Raw genomic sequence first — 20,810 nt, 5'->3', positions numbered from 1 at the left:
CATGGGCACTTTCTAATCAAGTATGATTATCTGTTGTTCAAATCCTTTTTTTAATTAAATTAGGTGACTAGCTCAAATACATTTGTATCATTTTATCGATCGTGTACATCACATCTCCATATCACTGTAAAAAGTAATTTAAAAATGGTTAAATTTACAGTAAAATTTAGTGTTAAAAATACTTTGACAGTGTTTTAGGCATTGCAGCATTTTAGTGCCTGCATATTTTACAGTTCACCAGGAAAAATTACTATTTCTATAAAATATAATTAAATGTGTTGGGTCACGCAGAGACTTCTAGGATTATATAAATGGTTACAGTTAAATATCATGTGAAATCATACTTTAGATTCACTTCTAAAAAACAGACTTTTTGCAACATTTATACAGTAAAATTTCAGGTATTGCCTTGGTAAATATTATAATTTTTCACTGTATAAAGACCAGTTAAACAGTTAGCATTTGTACTTTTATTTTTTTTATTTATTTATTTTTTATTACGGATATTTTTAACACTTATTAATATCAAAAACACAGACCAAGACATAACATTAAAGCATTTAAAGTGCGTTGTGATTTTGTAACTAGAGTGTCAAGTGGAATTAGACAGTGGCTACTTCTTGTGTGTCAACAGGGTCTCAACAGAGGAAGTAAAAAAAACTGCACACCTGGGAGGAAGGAAGAGTGAGGAAGTGATTCATTATTATAGGGTCTGTAAGCAGCTGCATACTTGTCACCTTTACGAGTTCCTTTTCTCAACTCTCCACTTTCCCCCACATGTAAATGGACATAGAAGCACAGCTACCACTGACATCTCCAATGGTGCAACCTGAAAATCTTTAGAAAAAAAAAACTTTTTTATATATAAATATCATACCAATTTTGCATTACCATTAGCTTGAAACTGTATAACATTTGTCATTTCATATATTGATAATGCCCAAATGCAGAACTATGAAGTGTCTGTAATTTTTGTGTTGTTGTTTGATCTCCATATTATCAAGCTAGAGTTCATCTTTTATGTTTGAAGTTACTGTAATCAAAACTAAATTTTGCATTTTAGAGGAAGAGCCCTGCAAAATTTACAATTTCACTTCGTTTACAGTCTCAGTGGTGTTAAAGGGTCTCAGCTTTGAGTGTTAGTTTACTATCCTGCCCACATTAATGCTTGCTCTGCTGGGGTTTTCCCCTTAAAAGTGTAAATTACAACATAGTAGGACCATCACCCAGCTGTCTGTCATTAGGATGTTGCTAAACTGGGCATGCAACAAAAAAACTTCTTTATGGTGTATGGTTGTTTAAGCACTCTTAGAAATTAAAGGTTCCGAATTGGGGTTTATATCCACAACGATGCCATAGAAGAACCATTTTTGGTTCTAAAGAACCGTTTGTGCAGTGGGAAGGTTCCATGGATGTAAAAGGTTTGTCATGGAGTCATACATGTTTATAAATAACCTTTATTTTTAAAAAGACATTAGATTATAACAGTTATTTAAAAAAAAGCACATAATTGATATGAAGGTTTTTAAGGCTTTATTAGCAATTCAATTCATAAATATTAATCTCTTTTTAAACATACAAAACATAAATAGCTGTACAAACATATTTACAAAAAATAATAATAATAAAGTGGACATTGCACAGATATGTGTATCAAACTATGATATTTCAGTCCGTTTTGATCAGCACTGTCATAGGATAAGTTATGTTGCTGGCGCTACCAAAGATCCTGAGCTGAGAATGAAAGGAAATCGCCTTCAACAGGATTCTGTTAAATGAAAAAGAATACAGATTAAATTAAACAAAGAACTTATTTTACATATTTAAGTGGTTGAATTACTATAAAATGTATTAGTATTACAATTATAATTGTGAACTTAAAATAATAGACAGTACCACCACAAAACATTACACCAATGACATAAAGTACAATATTGCCTATAACTCTTGCTAAATTTAACACAAATACTTATTAAAATTGGTCATCTGCAAATGGCTTTGTAATAGTAAATTATACATATAGTAAAAATAGAGTTAAAGTAACATGTACATACCTGATAACAAGTCATAGGTTGGAACTGCTGAGCAGGTAAACTTTGTGTAAGTGTAGGAACTTCATTGAAGTTGTCAAACATGGTTGATGACGTCGCAATCTGGATCTGATTTGAAGGAATTCCATGATTTGCCTCATCTTGACTGAGCTCAAGCTGCGCAGACAGACAAGAGATGTACTGGATAGTGAGCCTCAGTGTCTCAATCTTGGTCAAAGTCTTTCCGGCTGGTGCCACTGATGGAGGAAGATATGTCCTGAGGTGATGAAGGGCTTTGGTCAGATCCCTCATCCTCAGCTTCTCCCGTTCACTTGCAGTTTCCCGTTTCACCCCAGGGAATTTTGACCTTGGCCGCCCGGTTCTCTTGGGTGGCTGGTCCTTTCTCTTCACCTGGGTGGAGCTGTTGTTGTGTGGCAAGATCTGTGGTATGTCCTGTCCTACTCCATAAGAGTAAGCTAGTGGGGAGAAGCCACAAGAATCTATAGAAGAGGTTGGAGAGAGGCTGCTGCCGGCACTGTAGTAGCCAGGATCTGATATGGTGTAGCTTTGATCCTGAAGGTTCTCGCAGTCAATCAGGAAGTTACTGCAGTCTTGGAACTGAAGAGAAGAGCTGGTGATGTCCATGGCTGCTGGGTTGAGAAGGTCTCTGCTGAAAAGTTTGCGGTTGCTGGTGGACCATGGTCCTCCAGTATATATCCCCTGTGAGGTGTGAGTTGGCACCTCCATGGATTCTAGTCAGGACTTGAGAGGAGAAGTGACACCAGAAGTAGGGGGTCTGTGGGAAAGAGCAGCTTTTCCAGGCTCAGGTGAGAGGTGTGAGGTTCAGAAACTGCCTGATCACACAACTCTTGCAAGCTTCAATATAGTTTAAAACATAAAAAGGTCTATTATTACCACAGAAAACAAAATGTTAACCTAAAATATACTTCTTGTGATAACATCTAAAATAACTGGTTTTATTCAAGTCAAAATATTATTTAACATCTGCCAGAATAGATTAGGTTACACCAACAAAACACATTGTAAGGACTAGATCAGGTAGAAATAGCCCCTTAAGGTAACAATTGCAGGTTATCACTTTTTACAGTGTATTTCCACATTTTAGAGATATATAAGCATACACACTACCGGTCAAAATTTTTAAACACTTACTCATTCTTTATTTTTATTTATTTATTATTATTATTATTATTATTATTATTATTATTATTATTTATTTTTTCACATTTTGGAATAATAGTCAAGTTATCAAAACTATGGAATAACATAAATGGAACTATGGGAATTATGTTGTGACTAAAATAAATCCAAAATAAATCAAAACTGTGTTACATTTTAGCATCCTCAAAGTAGTCACCCTTTGCCTAGAATTTGCAGACATGTACTCTTGACATTTTCTCAACCAACTTCTTGAGGTTTCACCCTGGGATGCTTTTTAAACAGTATTGAAGGAGTTCCCATCTATGTTGTGCACTTGTTGGCTGCTTTTCTTTATTATTTGGTCCAAGTCATCAATTTCAAAAACTTTATTTTTATTAAATTTTAGTTTTATAATGAAATAAATTAATATGGTGGCACAATTATATTTATGTCTACAAAACTAATTTCAAACATTTAAGCATACACCTTCAGATCAAAAGATTTTTAAGATCATGAGAAACATTTCAGTCAAGTGTTTCAAAAGTTTTGACTGGTAGTGTTTATATAATTATGATATTAAGGGCTATATGTAGGTCTGCATCAATGTATACTTCGCAGTGGGAAGAAATTACTATATTATATCCATAACCAAAATATAAGAAAAAATGAAAACATAAATTGGACTTCTTGGCTTTGAAGTGTTTAGGTGACAGAATTAACACATTCCTAAAGCCACATTGATTAGCCGGACTGATTAGATTTATTCAGTTATCAGACACTTTTATTTAAAACAACTTACAAATGAGGAAAAATACAATCAATTGATCGTAATGAGCCATCAATATTAGGAGTGCTGTAATACCAAATTTCAAGGGTAAACCAAATAGTGGGTAGTTAACATGAAATGTAAAACATTTAGAGCAGCACCTGCAGTCTGGCATGCTATATTTCATCTAAAAATATTTTAAACAAAAATGTTTCTAATCTTATGTGTATTATGCATGCAGTTTTATGACCTCATATTAATTGAGAGACTACATTGAAGATTTTTACATTTAATAATTTATTTTTTTAACACTGCAGGACTAAGTGAACTGCAAAAACGATGACCAGTCACAACACTTATATATACACTTCCTTTATACATAAACTTTAAAGTAAAATCTTGATTTTGCTAAGAAAAATGTTAATTTCCATATTAATTTGTCAATTACCCATCCAAAGCTAGAGTTTAAGCGCTAACTGTGGAACAGTAGAAAAAAATAGAGAACTAAAAACATAATAGCATTTTAATTATAACAATATAATAACATAATATTAACCTATTATAGCACCATCTATGGACAATTTCTGAAAGGGGCACCAGTGTTAGTGTGGCTTGCATTCTGTCTGAAACCAGCCATAATGAAGAATTTCTATCCGTGCTTATGTGCATTTTCCTTGTGAAAATTCCAGAATGTCTTGGACATTGACTTTCAAGGTCAATACTAATTTACTAGTGATGACATGCCTAATTCAGTGCAGAGCTGTTTGAATCGCCAACTACAAATCTAAATCCTCTCCTGAATAATGATACAGTAGCTCTACCAACAGATAAGGGCTAGTTTCTCTGTAAATATTGTTTCTAAGTATGTGGAGACCCTGAGGAAATATCACGGCACACTCATTTATTCACACTCATTAAAGCCAAGCGTACACTACACAAATTGCAGTCGGTGCCCTGCGACTCAAAGTCTTGTTGTCCGTTGTGCTGGTGTGCCACCACACAGTTTCTCTTAATTATTAGCAAACATGACTATTAGAGCAGAATTCTGAGTTATTTTAGTGCAGTACCTGTAACTGAGCTTTTAATGTGTGTGCTTCTCATACAGTATATGTATCCCTGCATGTTCATATCAGACAGACTAAAAAATTTCATTAAGTTTTTGCATGTTCATGCATTTGCTTTTTCAAATTTTCAGATTGTATGGTTATTTACCTTGAAATCTGCATGTAACCTGCAAAGTTTAAACTCTTGTTTGGTGCTCTACTGCTGTGGCACTACAAGCCAAATGTCTGAATGTGCTTGAAGTGGCCAAATCTCAAAGCTGTTTGGACCTCATTTGGCTTTCTTTAGTGTCGTCCCATTTCAAACGGATCACCGTCATGGAAATTCTCCACCTGGAATTCACACGAGTGAGAGTGTTCCAAACACATTACAGGACACAGTGCAGTCCTATCCTCAGCGCTTTATTTGTACCACCCGGCCAGGGGGGAGAAGTTCCTGTGGCTTCTCCCAAACACACATACATGACAGGCTTATATAGGCTGTTAACAAGTTATATGTGATTTGACCTCAACAGATTTCTCATGTGATATGAACTCAGCAAAATGTTTGTTAGGGATGTATTGTATACCCTTGAGCAAACAAGTTGTCACACGATCGAAAAAACAGACTGGTCATCCATTTCAACTCATAGGGTTGCTCTCATATTGCATTTTCTAGCTTATAGTATGTTATACATAAATAATAATGTTGTAATATACCTAGCTATTATAATTTCTTTCACAGCCCAAAACGCATCTTAAAATCACGATAACGAAATTCATTCACAAACTTGCACAGTTTATTCGTGATAACATGTCAACAAATATGAAAGAATGGCTTGCACGTGTATTTGCGCATATTTGCACTTATTCGCAAAGGTAAACAAAAATAAGAAAAACAGCTAAAAATAGTAAGCGGAGATGTGGGTTATTTTTTATTTTATTTTCTAATAATGTTATGTCTCCTGCTTCCCAGTGCTTTGCTTTCCTCTTGTGCTCTCTCTATATTTAATTGACTGTGGCTCATTATCGGTCTCTCGCTCTTTGGGACAGTGCACACACCTGACAAGACATCTAAATATCAAGCTGGTTTGAAATATGTCGTAGCACCTGCGACTTGTTGGGGCTTGTCGTAGGAGTGCGCACACTTCACGACATGTTGGTCTTGAGATCTGAGACTTCTCGTCACAGACCAGTTGCCGACTCATAACATCAAAGTAGACAAGCTTGAGTCGTGCAGTGTGCACTAGGCTTAATTAACATGATTAACACCATCTCAATTACACTTTTAGCTAGGCCTGAAGTTTTGACCTCAGGGGTCTAAATATGACGCCTTTTCAGGGCTCCTGTAGAGCTGATGCAGATGTTGTGGTGGACTAGGTCAGTGACTGCAGTTCCCACAAACAGAAGTGTTATATTTTACTCCTGCATCAACACATACATACAGGGGTTCAATAGCCTAAGAAACCATTAGTGAAAATGCTTGTATTTTATATTTTTCAAATTTAATACATGGAAAATGTCACTAATTATAATACCCGTTAAAGTGGAACTGAGTTAAAGTGGAAAGTGAGTTAAAGTGGAATTGAAAATCTGAACTTTTGTACAAAGGAGTTAACATTGTCAATGACACAATCATATTTGATTAGAAACCTAGAAAGTATGCAAAATTCTAAACACATCTTCTTCATTTTACAGTATAATGTGTCTTTCTTTAAAATGTTTCCAAATCCAACAAATGTAAGTTCACTTTAAAGTTTAAATGTAATTTTGAATCACAGATTTCTAATATGGTCTCAGACTTTTGGACCCCACTGTAAAGTACTTCAACATACACACGATTATAATGCACTTTTAATGTTATTTGTAAAGCATAAGCAATGTACTCCATGGACATGACCACAAATGATGTATTAGCCTAATTTTAGATGTGATTTAAACTATGATGGTTGTATAGTTTCTCTCTCAGTCATAGGTGTGAAGTCACACCTCAGAATGCCTATGGATGCTAGTTCAGAAAGTTCTCATGGACTTCACCAGAATGACACGATTCTCGGCAGAAACTCTTTGACTGTAAAATAACACGTGACTGTAGATTCCAATTAGCAAATGTTTAGAAATTAATGTGATACATTTATAAAAAATAACCAGAATAACGGCTTTAAGGTGACAAGTTAACAGAATACGTGGGTGTTTTACCTTATCTAACTTAATTGGGGGATTTCCTCTAACTTTGTTTAACACTCATGTGATTATGAGTTAATTAACACATGATTGTTACACATTCACACATTTAAATTGTGTATTTGCTTACATGATGAAAGGGTTAAGTGTGTGTATTTGAAATTGAGATTAGCACATCAAATGTTCCTTTACTAGTTGGCTAAACAAACTTTGGGGCTTCATTCCACAACATACTGTAATTCACATGCAACTGTTCTATGCATTTAAAATGCAGCTCTCTCACATTAGGGCATGAGTATTGTAGTGGGATCTCAAAGCTGTTTTTGTGGCTAGACTTAGCGGTGTGAACAGGCTTTTCACATTCAGTTGAACTTCATTAGCAACAATAAGCCTCACTTGACACCCAGATGAATACACATTACATCTAAAGGATCTGGCCACTTAGATGAGATTCCCAGCAACACAAAAAATAACTGTTAACAGTTATTAGCAAGGGGAAAAGAATAGTTAAGAAAAGTTTATCTTTTTTTTTTCTCCCCTTTTTCTCCCCAATTTGGAATGCCCAATTCCCAATGCACTTTAAGTCCTCGTGGTGGCATAGTGACTCGCCTCATTCCGGGTGGCGGAGGACGAATCTCAGCTGCCTCCGCGTCTGAGACCGTCAACCCGCTCATCTTATCACATGGCTTGTTGAGCGCATTACTGCGGAGACATAGCGCGTGTGGAGGCATCATGGCATCCACTGCAGCATCCACGCACAACTCACCTCAAGCCCCACCGAGAGCGAACCACATTATAGCGACCACAAGGAGGTTACCCCATGTGACTCTACCCTCCCTAGCAACCAGGCCAATTTGGTTGCTTAGGAGACCTGGCTGGAGTCACTCAGTACGCTCTGGGAGAAATAAGAGCTTTTTGTCATTTTTCCAGAGTCGCTGCATCTGCTCAGTCCAGCGCGTTGGTGGCGCCAATCAAATGGCAAACATCAGCATTGGACATGCAGCTGATACACACCCCGAAAATTATATACTTCAAAAGAAATAGTTGCAATTCATGAACCCTTTGTACTGCAAACATAAACCCGGTCTGTTTTTGAAAGTTTGCTTATGGTTTTTGTCTTAATGTACATTATTTAATATGTATATCAATGTCCCTGTATATTCTCATGGCATTAAATAGCAGTGTGGTTCGGCAATTTATTTGCACTAAGCTTGTAGTAAAATATCCCATAAAAAGATTCGTTACATGCAATGTTTTAGACAAACAAATTGCAGAACCACACTGCCATTTTTATTGCAGGACAACATAACAAAGTGTATATGCAGTGTTTTCTTTTATATTATTTTTAATATGCATCATATTTTACACTATACTGTTATTCTCAATGTAAATTATTCCATGTGGATTTATATCACTGTACCTTGTGTTATATTATCCAGGCATTAATACAGGCATTATAAAGAGAGAAATTTAGTTCAGGAGTCTGGAATATAAACCTACTTGTTGCAAATAAGTATGAAACAGTGCTCTTTAATCATCTCACTCACACAAAAAACAGATTATATACTCCTCAAAATGTATCAACATCATGGAAAGAACATAATGAAACAGTTATGCCAAATTAGGAAAATAAATTCTTTAACAACAACAGTTGTACCAGTCAACAGCTGTTATAACAACAGCACTGCAATAGTGCCACCTACTGTACAGGAGTGAAATATTTTTCAGTTACATTTTTTTACAGACTTGGTGTGAATAGACCTTCCGTACGAGATTCATCTCGCCAAAAGGATGATTTTTCCCCCCAAAATCACTTGAGTACAAGCCACGCCCTTATTGAAAACTACCGGCAGGCTTATCTTACCGTTGGTCGGCATTAGATCCATTCACAATCTTTCTGGAGTCTGAACTATTCACAGGTGACTGCGCGATTGAGATGACCTCCATGTTTAGTTATGACTGCGGAGCATGGCTTGCGCTCAAATGGTTTGGGAAAAAAAATCACGCCTCACTCGCTCAGCGGACCCACTTGCGGGTCCAAAGGGGGGCGCTGTATCACAAAAAAAGTTTACACTCAACATTTTAAAGTCTCTGTATACATAAGTCAGACATATGAGGTATTATTGGAAAGCTTAGAATCTGAACTTTTCAGAGATTACCATCACTTCTGCATTTATGTTACTTAAAATAACAAAATAAGGCCTCAAAACATTTGCGTTGAAAATTTGCGCCCCCCAGAGGTAATGGGGTAGAAATATTTATATAAAAATAAAAGTCCTTCACATAGCACATAAATGGACAAGTCATATACAAATGAAAGCTCTCACTCTCAGGAATGTGACTTTACAGTAAATTGTGTTGCCCTAATACCACATTTCGAAAGATTTTCAAAAGAATCACAAAGTGAAATATGATTTCTGTAAGTCATCAAATACAAATGTCTCTTTTATGCTCCGATAACTGCTGCTGTAAGCCCCAAATACCTAAAAACTTTATACCTTAGGAAGTTCTCAAAAAAAATTGCTATTGTTTACAACTGAGCTTGGCTGAATAATCTAATGTTATATCTTAGTTGTCCTGAACAAAATATGCCATCCAGAAGGAAAAGCATGCTAAACAAATCATCAGAAAATATATTTTTGACTATTTATGATAAAACGTTTTATATCATCGCAAAGGGGAGGATTTCAGCTTTCAAATGACTTAATGAGCTTCTAGTCCACTCAGAGGCTAAAATATAAAATGAAATAATCATAAGATTATGAACACATACAATAAAATTTATGAATAATTTGAGTCTTTTTTATTTTATTTGGGTGGTTCTCTGAAAAATTATTCTTTGCAATTAGTCCACAGTATGTGTAAATGGTGAGCTTTTAAATTTGAGTGTGAAAAATTGCGGGTGGCACCCCAAAGTTTAAGGGGTTAAGTGTTAAAAACTGTGAAAAACTCATCTTAATCTTAAATCTGGTTAAAATGCCTTTTGGGTTATCCTCAACATTGACAAAATGAATATGTTAAAAAAAGTTTTTATTTTTTTTTTATATTTATAATATTTATGGAATGTTAAACTTTTTGTCTCCACCTTTTATGTTCAGGTCAAATCTGAGCCGGGGGTAAATGATGCTGTTTTTAAAAAAATAAATAAATAAATAAATAATTTATGCAGCTGTGAAGCTCCACTTGAGTGAAGAATGTCACACAATCTCTCTATCTCTCTCTTCAAGAGATAATAAACATTATTGTTACTGCAAAACATTAGCCTACTGTTACTTTTACTTTTTCAAATTCATCAAAGATTTCACCTCAAAAGACTTATGCATAAAAATATGAAGGTGGCCATTTTTTTTAAATTATATTACAAAGTCATCTACCTCCAGAAGTACAGAAACTTTCACCAGGAGACAATAGACATCTAATACATTGCATACAACAGAGTTAAAGCAACATTTTTATAATGTTGATGTAGTGTTTTAGAATATTCATGTATGAAATATGATATGTACAGCTTTATAGGGTTAACATTTGCAGATATTATCCACACACCTACATATACTGCCAAAACTGTGTAGTGCACATGCACGCACACATGCACACTCAATTATTTGTAGCTGTTCAACTGCAAAATGTTGATTTGACAATGCTGACAATGTATTTGTTGTACAATAATATTTTTAATATTTCTAAACATTCCTAGTATATTCAATTCCATTCAAAGTAATAAAATGTATAAGTTATCTAACTCTCAGCTTATTTTAAGTACTGTAAATCCTTACATTGAAGCTAAGGTAGTATCTACTATACACATGTAGTACCACAACTGACATATAACTGACAAACAGGGTTGGGAGAGTTACTTTTGAAATGTATTCCATTAGATTACTCAAGGTCAGTAACGTATTATAAATACTTTGGATTACTTCTTCAGCACTGGTAGATTTTTTCACTTTTTTTGACTATAAAAACTCTACCAGTACAGTAAGACAAAATACACATGATAAAAATACATTCTCTAAAAAACCTAAATATCTTATGCAGTGTTGTTTCTAAAACAAGATAAATCAAATTGATCTTGTTTTAAGGATTTTTAGATATTTTTACATAGAAAAAAAGAAATTATGATCCAATGTGAATGTTCTTGATAAAAAAAATATTATCATGCCTGGTAACATGTGCATGTAAAATGGCTAGAAATAGCATTTTAGCTTAGCGTAAAGCTAACAATTTACACAAGGTTTATTTCTGTTTCTTCTACTCCAAACTTACTTCAAAATTACTTCTCTGTCTGCTCGTATGAATGTAACACATCACAGGAAAGTGTTTCACCGCTGTTCAAATGCACTTTGGATCGCATCATTTATATGTATAAATGTTTTCCATCTGAAAGGACTAAATATTAAATGAAATGAATGACAATAAAATGCAAAGTAATCTCTTCAGTAATCAAAATACTTTTTTAATGTAACTGTATTCTAATTACCAATGATTTAAATTGTAACTGTAGTGGAATACAGTTACTTATATGTATTCCGTTACTCCCCAACCCTGCTGACAAAAACTAAAATGGTTTCAGAACTTAAGAGACATTCTGTTGTGACAATAGATTTTAAACCAGTGAATCTGAAAACAGTTAATGGGGGTGAAATATCATACAGCAAGCGGTAAAGATGCATATGCACAGTTATGAAACGAAATATATGGCTGATAATTCAAGCATGCATCAGCATGCAGCAGTTATTACGGGCAATGAAATGCTAATTCTGCAAGCTAGGCTCGGTTCTACGAGGGTGCTTGAGGACGATGGTCCTTAATTGCATCTAATCTTTTACTAGAGCACCCCCATTAAATTAATAAGCACTCTGTCAGAGATTCTAATCTGTAACCAGGCCTGCTGCAAGCTCCAAGAAAGAAAAGTGATGTATAAATCTGAAATATAATTAAAATGCAAAGAGTGCCCCCTGAAATTTTAACATTATTTTGTTAAAAAAAAAAAAAAACATAAATAAAAAAAAATGTGTGTGCTAACCAAACACTTTAGTTTATCTTAACTCTTAACACCTATTTCAAGCAGTCTGTCTTTGGTTTAGCTGCCAGAGCAAACCTATTAGAGTTAGTGTGATTTAAGCTGTTTTGTATTTTAGTTTTTGGTTAGTCTTAAGCGTTTGTAAGGAGCACTGTACAACCACAATTTTTGGAAATCATTGATGACTGTGAGAACTTATGATCTTAATGTGCAGCTGTTGTGATCAGACAGCTTCACCCACTACTAGGTTCTTCTACCCTCTCAGCTGTCACTGACATCTAGTGGAAGTTTAACTAATTTTAATTCACCCTGAAAAAGGAGGTAGTTAAAGGTGCACTCAGCTGTGCTGCCTCATGGTGACCGCCATGTTAAAATCACATGACCAGCCAAATACTACTAGCTTTATCTCTGTAACCATATATTAATGGAGACTTGAAATAAATGAATCATGTCTGGCAGTGGATAGTGCATTTCAATAGCATCGGTAACAAAACATATTTGCATAATGCTGCAATCCACACCGCTAGCTGTCAGGATATGTCCAAGATGACTTCTTTATTCTTGAATCATAATGGAAGATTTTAGGATATGTCATATTTCATGACCCAGTATAATGGCATGTACTTGCTGTTTTGTCTTTTTAGTATCACAAGCAGGGTTGCCAGACATCCCATAGCCTACAGGACATGTTTTACTGTGTATTTGTCAAACTATGTATAAATAATATACTGTGTAAACCATGGATGTCTGTAATACCTGAAGAGATACATTAGCATTCACATTCATCTCAATGGTAGTTAATAGGCTGTATCAGGGGAGTTGCAAACCACTTATTTACTGGGCCCAAATGAGTTTACAGTTCTATTATTGAAGTTATATGTGATTATATCTGATTAACTTTTGCACTACATCATGTGCATTTTAATTTTACATTAAACTGTGTGCCTTTTTATGAAACTCCAAGAGTGCCAAAGCATTGTAGGAACCAGAACTCATCAAACGTGAATAATTCCACACACCAGGCAGCGTTCATCATGGTTATTACTTTCAGTGATTGTTGTCAGAAGACCAATAGAGGTCACATGTTTTTTTGAAAGAATGTAAAAAAAACACAAGACCATTTTAAATATTTTTTATACTGAAAGAATATTGCAGGCCTGGTTCCATATCAAAATCTCTGAGTACTTCTGAATTTAATGGGGGTGCTCAAATAGTTAAAATTAAGACGCGATTAAACACCAACTTTATTAAATTGGGTGCTTTAACGACTTGCTTATCACCCCTCAAACTCCCCCGTAGAACCGGGCCTGGAATATTGCTATTAATAAATTAAGATCAATTTGTCTAAAAAAACAAGTTCGATTTTAAATATGGCAGACGCTATATTGCACTAAGTGCAAATAGAGATAGATGCTATTTACACTAAGTGTCAATAGCAACAAAAAGCATATTTTTTTGCACTAAGAGCAAATAGTGTTAGATGCTATTGCTATGTTCCTAATTTGTAAGTCACTTTGGATAAAAGCATCTGCTAAATGACTAAATGTAAATAGTGGCAGATACTATTTGCAAATTGCACCACTTATTAAATACTTATATACACTATGGCCCTGTCCCAAATGGCACCCTCCGCCCTTGCGGTCTTCCTCTGAGTGCAGACTTTGATGCCATAAGCGAGTGCAGACCGATGGCGCGCTAGTCATTAAGTCCATGAGGGTGCATGAGTAGTAAAAGTGTGCATTTGGGAGAGACTTCGAGACTTCAATCAGATGATGCATTTTTTTACATTATATTTTTATAGACATGCAGTTTTACAAATTATTATTTGAAAAAGTCATGGCATTGATAGATAGGGTAAAGGAACACACTTTGAACTCACTATTGAATATTTGTTTTTATTAAATAATTTCAAGCAATACACTGACAATAAAACATTAGATAATTTAATCAAGATCCTCTAAAAACAAAGCGCACATATAATAACTACAGCAACAAAACCCCATCGTTTTAAATAAACAATAAACATAATTCAGACACATGGATGGTTACAAGCAGGTGCTTAGAACACAGTTAAATTTATAGAAAGAACATACCACAATATATTCACAAACAGTTATAAAATACACACTGCCACACTTCTGCAGGTATAAATAATCACTGTTAGACCAAATGTTGCTATATCAATAAATATAAGAAATGTTACAAGCTACAGCCATGTGCAATAAATTATTCTCTCCTCTCTTGATATTTTAGAGACTCTCAATAATTCTAAATTCTAAAACAAAATTCTATAGCAATGTTTAATGTTAGGTTACCTCTTTTATTAACGTAAAACTTCCCCAAGAAAAACTATTCAATAAACTGGACAGGAGCAATTCCATATATCTTCAAAATAAAAATAAAAAAAAGTTTTGAAAATCAATAAAAAAACAATTATTAAAATACATTTTTAATCCACGATTGATATTGCCTTGTCCGCCATGTTTTTTCCTGGGCTTGGAAACTCCAATCTGCTGTGATTGGACTGGAGGATCAGTAGCGGTGACTGTTGGGAAATAGTCCACTGTGGAGCCCGCACTGATTCGGGCTCAGCCGAAGGGCGCATTGAGGGTGCAAAGGGGGCACTAGCGAGCGAAAATGGGACAGCCTACGGTCTCGTGGACTTCGCGGGAATGTGCAAATGAAGGCCACGAGACCGCAAATCCATATTAAATGTGCCATGTGGGACAGGGCCTATAGGGGCATCACTGTGCCGTGTTTATTGTATTTATTTAGAGTCCCACAGACAACCTACACCAACCTCTACCTCTAAACCTAACCCTATAACATTACCTTACAAACAGTTAACCAAGGTTTCACTACAGTAACCGTAGAACCACCATGGTAAAATCATAGTAATCACAAAATTAACATGGTTACTATATTAACATCATATTACAGTAGTAACACCATGTTTGCATTAAGGCTTCCGCCAAAAACATGGTTTAAACATATATTACTATAGTAAATCCATAGTTAATTTTAACCGGATCGAACTCTTCTCTCAACTCCACGACCTTCACCGTGACAAAATCAATGTGAGAAAATCAACCTTTATATTAATTTTTTATTAATTATGAAATTTTAAGAGTTGAGACTGGAAACAGGATGGGAAAATGTGGTAGAAAAGGCTGAATCGAACCTGGCCTTTATCCGCAAGATAAAGCACATCCACACCATCCCATGCCACTGCAGCGGCACTAGAGGCGCATTTTGTCTTCAGTTTTTGTATTTCCACCAGACTATTGTAATACAAATATCTGCCCTGTGTGGCAAGTGCTATATAAAACTAGTACAAATAGTCACTCCATTTAAAATATCACTAATGGTAAGCAAAGAGAAACTCTTTATTTAATAATACATGCTTTATTATAAATACACATAAAATATAATTTTGTATTTACAAAGGACAGACATGAAAAAAATTAAAACTTTAATTTTTAAAATCTTAGAATTAACCTTGGTTCACATTTTTTTGCTTTCACAAGAATGAAAACCAAAAGCCTATATCCCATTTCTGTACACAATACAGTGACAGTCTTTCTTTGTGTTTGATGGAGAAGTTGCTTGTGTTGTCAACTCCAGTACGCTTGAGGAACAAGTTGATAGCCAGACTTTCTGCCATAAACCTGAAATGGAGGATATAGAATGGTTAAGACAATATCTTAATAATTCCATAATTTTCCATTTATATATATATATATAATATTTTAGATTAACTTATCTTTTGAAATGAAATTTAAAAATTATTTCTGAATTACTTAGCATGTTAGTTGGCATGAAATATACTAATTGAGTGACTACATGGAAAATGTATACTTTTAAAAGTTCATTTGTCACATTGCATGACTATTTAAATAAAAGTAAAAACCTTAAAGGTGATTCAAAATGGTGAATAACTTAAAAGTAATGGCGTCCAGCCATAGCACCTATACATATAGACTATACAAATTTTGACTTAATTGTAATGTTGGAAAAGAGGGAAAATGTTCATGGGCATCATGGACATCATCCTGGACATTATTACAAAAAAATATATCAAATAACCCATAAACTGTATATGATTAAAAACATACTTGGTATGACTGTGCTGTCTGAGCATGCTGTTGTGACTGCAGATACTTGTCTACATCTGGAGAGTAGAACTGTTCCATTGAATGTTGCTGTGGATTACCATTGTTCTGGTCCACATTCATCTCAATAAATTGCCCTGTATTGCTCGAGCTGTCCCTATCCTGATACTGTCCATCATAGTGACCATAACCCTGTCCCTCCTTGGCCCATTGTCCAGCCGTAGACCTGCACTGAAAATAGCCAACAACCTCTGGAGAATATGGACAGCTGTTGCTGGGATTCATTTGTTTCCTTTGGTCCAGCTCTTCCTTACTGAGACCCAGCTGAGCGGACAGAAATGAGATGTAATGTATTGTGAGCCGTAGTGTCTCAATCTTGGTCAGGGTTTGGCCGACGGGAGCCACAGATGGAGGCAGGTAGGTCCTGAGATGGTGGAGAGCTTTTGTCAGATCTCTCATTCTCAACTTCTCCTTCTCACTGGCGTTCTGTCGTTGCTCACTCGGGTTCTTCAACCGCAACCTACGTTTCCTCTTAATGGCACAAGCAGGTGGTTGGATGGACTTGGAGGACGTCGGCTTGGCCTGTTGGGATGGGGAGAAGCCCTGGTCCATGGATGCAGCTGGTGAGACTGTGTCTGGAGAGGAAACGCTGTAGAACTCAGAGTCCGAGCTCGGACAGCTCCACTGGTTCTGCTGGTTGTGACTTGAGATTTCCATATCAAATGTGCCTGACTCTGAGGTTGAATGAAGGCTGAACAGAGGGCTGAAGGTTTATATGCTGGACTCAGAGGTGCGAGGTGACACCTCTGCAGGCTTATGGCAGCTATCGCTGTCTCTCAGACCCCAGGACTTGGCCTGGCTCTTTCTGGGAAAGGCTTGGAGAGGCCACAGGAGCAGAGGTGTGAATTTTGACTCCTCCTCAAAACAACAAACCATTTCAGCCATTTTTTTCTGGTAGCTGTCCCATGAGCAACTGGCTAAACAATATGTGCTTTATGTTTTATCCACATATTTAGAAGTTTCCATAAAAGATCATTTTGATAGAAGAAAAAAGCATGAGATGTATCCTAAATATGCAAATTCGGTTGAGACAAAATATGTTACATTTATACAAAAATCTAAAGTTAGAATGCAGAATAGTATTATAACATTGTTTATGTATTATAATAGTGTTATAATACAGTATACAATTATTTTAACATAATATTTCTCAAATCTTGGGTATACCAAGGTGTGGGACAGTTGAGCTCAATCATTTCTTGATCCCCCTATTAATTGAGGTACAGCAAATTATGCATAAGGAGACAGACTTATCAATCATCCCAATAATTCAAAACTGCCAGTTGTCTGTCTAGGGTTGTATTTTAAAGAGCTAAGCAGCATAATTGACCTTAATTATGTTTAATGATACTTAATAAAGTCCATTAGCAGATTACACTTGAGGTGTGATATTCACACAAACTGGTGAGTAGCTCTGCAGCTTTGTGGTGTAGGCAGTCATTCGCTCAGTGAAGTGGATTATCAGAGACCAGTCTCATTCACAGGAAGAAAGAGATGAGTTCATTATGAGAAAAAAACTAATTGTTAGATTTATTGATTGATTGACTGACTGATTTGTCTATGCAACACAAGCACAAAAGTGTATAGTTTTGATACTATTGTGTATTAGTATGATAAATAATGTATTAAATAGTGCATCAAAAGAATATTCCATGGTCAATACAAGTTAAGCTCAATTAACAGCATTTGTGGCATAATGCTGATTACCATAAAATTTTATTTCGGTTTGTCCCTCCTTTTCTTTAAAAAAGCAAAAATAAGGTTACAGTGAGGCACTTATAATGGAAGTGAATGGGGCCAATCCGTTAACATTAAAATATTCATTGTTTTAAAAGTATAGCCACAAGACATAAACAATATGTGTGTTAACATAATTGTATTGTAAAAAAATATCTTACTAACCCTTTCTTGACAACTTTGTTGCCAGGATGACGTAACATCATAAACTCTAAAACCCTAAAACAACCATAAAAACTACAACTTAAACAAATTTACAACTCAAATAATACACAAGTTTTAAAAGAAGAATTAATGTAAGTCCTTTTTATAAAATTATAAACTTCACATTTTTGCCTATAAACCCTCCAAAAATTGTCCCCATTCACTTCCATTGTAAGTGCCTTGCTGTAACCTCGATATTTGCTTATTTTTAAAGAAAATGGGGACAAGTCGAAAATAATTTTTGTGGTAATAAACCTTATGCCACAAAAGCTGTTGATTGAGCTTAACTTGTATTGAACCCGGAATATACCTTTAAAAGTAATGCTCAAAATAATGTAAAAAACAAAATCATGTTTCAAATTATATTTTGCTTTTTTTGTATTACTTAATCATGGTTCCATTTCGTGTGGTGAACAGAGGTCTATAGTGAATAACTTAAAGGTGCACTCAGTAATTTTTTCCTCATTAAAACAAGTTCTGTTCCTAAAGAAATGAATTTTAATTTTTAAACATATGTATAAAATCATGACTACTAACGAGATTAACCTTTTCGCATGTGAGTTTCTCCTGTACTGACAAACCCCCCCAGCCTGAGTTTTTTAATAAGTGCTGTAATAAAAAAAAAAAAAAAAATCTTACCTTACACTTCACAGCAGATGCACTGAAGGTCAGATTATATATTATCAAAGATATAATGTGGTTTTTAGATGTTTATAATGACTGATTATGATGCGATTGATCACGAATGCACTTGCTGTCTATGTGTGCCGCCATATTGCTAAATCTTTTGTTTTCTCCCCTTCTCTCCCCAATTTGGAATGCCCAATTCCCAATGCATTCTAAGTCCTTGTGGTGGCATTGTGGCACGCCTCAATCCGGGTGGTGGAGGACGAATCTCAGTTGCCTCCACGTCTGAAACCATCAATCCGCGCATCTTATCACGTGGCTTGTTGAGCGCGTTACTGCGGAGACCTAGCGCGTTGGTTGCTTAGGAAGCCTGACTGGAGTCACTCAGCATGCCCTGGATTTGAACTTGCGACTCCAGGTTTGGAAGTCAGTGTCTTTACTTGCTGAGCTACCCAGGCCTCCTGTGCTGCCATATTGTTTACATGGAATGTAACATGGGATTCTGAGTTCACGATAGTTTGGCTAAAAACCTAGCCCTTCCACTTTCCCAGCACCAGAAGTGGTTAGAATGAGTGACAGACAGAATTGGAGAAGGCTCGAGTGGAGTGACTAGTTTGTATGTTCTTTGTTTGACGTCAGAAAACATGGCCGCATCTGTATCAAAACAGTGCACTCCAACGGTAACAGCTTTAAACTATTATTTTGTGACTTTCTGAATGTTTGTATCAAATAAAAATAAAGACGTTGTGATGTTGAGACTATTTGAGCAGCTGGTTCATTATGGCAACCGCTTCAGTCCCTCTTTTGCTGGTAAACAGCAGCACGAATGCAGATCACACTGGATTGGCCCCATTCAATTCCATTGTAAATGCCTCACTGGAACCCAGATTTTTGGGTGCACGGAAGGGCAAGTCAAAATTTGTTTTATGGTAATCAATATTATGCCACAAATTCTGTCGATTGAGCTTATCTTGTATTGAACCCGGAATATACCTTTAAGTTAACTGGGCCTCATTAATGAAACAGGAGCAGAAGAAATTGCTGTGCAAATCATTCCTAAAACCATTCATGCATAAATTGTTGCATTTTATGTAAGAATAGTTTTACAAATGATTTACGCTTGTGTTCCTTGAATGAAATCAAATGTGTCTCAGTATCAGTTTAGCAGTAGGCTACAAGTTGAATATAAATTTAGAAAATATGAGCTTTGGCTAATTTGCACTCACAGTTACCAGTAATCATGTAACCAGTTAACCATTACATTTTTACTCAGTCTGTATCCATCTCTTGAAAATTAGATTTCCTGGTAAAATTTGTGACTGAAGCACTGTGACCTCTAGCTGGTGCTCTCTCTGTATCTGTTAGTGTGAGAAAGTGAGAGATTGAGTCAGCATCATGCTAGATTTGGCACCTCCGTACTGCAGAGTTATGACTGAAGCTGGCACCTGTGTGCATCTTTCCACTCTTCTACAAAACTCCCACAGAAACTCAACACAGGCTCAATTAAAAATATATATTGCTTGTGTCCATTTTAAATAAAGCAGCATGTGTGATATTAAAGAAATCAGTAGGAATGTTCATTGCTGTTTCTGTGACTTCAGTTCAATCGAGTTGCTTACAGTTCAACAACCTTACCTTTATTGTGCCCTAGCACAACCCAGCAAAGTGAGGGTTTTCACACCCTTGGTGCAACACATAACAGGCAACTTGGTAACACTTTACAATAAGGTTCCATTTGTTAACATTAGTTAACAACATTAGTTAACACAAACTAACAGTGAACAATACTTAATAAGCATTTATTAATCTTGTTCACATTGACTCCAACATATACTAATTCAGTTTTAAAATTAAAAGTTGTATTAG

At 35.5% G+C, this 20,810-nt stretch overlaps 2 protein-coding genes across 2 annotated transcripts; both read right to left on the bottom strand.

The window, feature by feature from the left end:
- Positions 1–1,717: 1,717 nt before the first annotated feature.
- Positions 1,718–2,675, bottom strand: mespaa (mesoderm posterior aa). Its single transcript, XM_051650617.1, has 2 exons — positions 2,055–2,675; positions 1,718–1,768 (listed from the first exon to the last, which is right to left on the bottom strand). Exons 1-2 carry the CDS (start codon positions 2,673–2,675, stop codon positions 1,718–1,720), a joined length of 672 nt encoding a protein of 223 aa, XP_051506577.1.
- A 13,143-nt stretch (positions 2,676–15,818) lies between these two features.
- mespba (mesoderm posterior ba) lies at positions 15,819–17,033 on the bottom strand. The gene is made up of 2 exons (XM_051653406.1): positions 16,320–17,033; positions 15,819–15,872 (listed from the first exon to the last, which is right to left on the bottom strand). Exons 1-2 carry the CDS (start codon positions 17,031–17,033, stop codon positions 15,819–15,821), a joined length of 768 nt encoding a protein of 255 aa, XP_051509366.1.
- Positions 17,034–20,810: the final 3,777 nt, after the last annotated feature.

The sequence above is a fragment of the Myxocyprinus asiaticus genome, chromosome 2, assembly GCF_019703515.2.
Source record: "Myxocyprinus asiaticus isolate MX2 ecotype Aquarium Trade chromosome 2, UBuf_Myxa_2, whole genome shotgun sequence".
Lineage (NCBI taxonomy): Eukaryota > Metazoa > Chordata > Actinopteri > Cypriniformes > Catostomidae > Myxocyprinus > Myxocyprinus asiaticus.
The sequence above is the reverse complement of the archived record's forward strand: the minus strand, read 5'-3'. Positions and strand labels throughout refer to the sequence as shown.

What these genes read in the sequence shown, in the direction of transcription:
- mespaa (XM_051650617.1), bottom strand. Translation starts at nt 2,675, where the DNA reads ATGGACATCACCAGCTCTTCTCTTCAGTTCCAAGACTGCAGTAACTTC. An exon ending in AACCTATGACTTGTTATCAG is followed by an intron (nt 1,769 to 2,054) that starts GTATGTACATGT and finishes TTCATTTAACAG; the next exon opens with AATCCTGTTGAAGGCGATTT.
- mespba (XM_051653406.1), bottom strand. Translation starts at nt 17,033, where the DNA reads ATGGAAATCTCAAGTCACAACCAGCAGAACCAGTGGAGCTGTCCGAGC. An exon ending in AGACAGCACAGTCATACCAA is followed by an intron (nt 15,873 to 16,319) that starts GTATGTTTTTAA and finishes CCTCCATTTCAG; the next exon opens with GTTTATGGCAGAAAGTCTGG.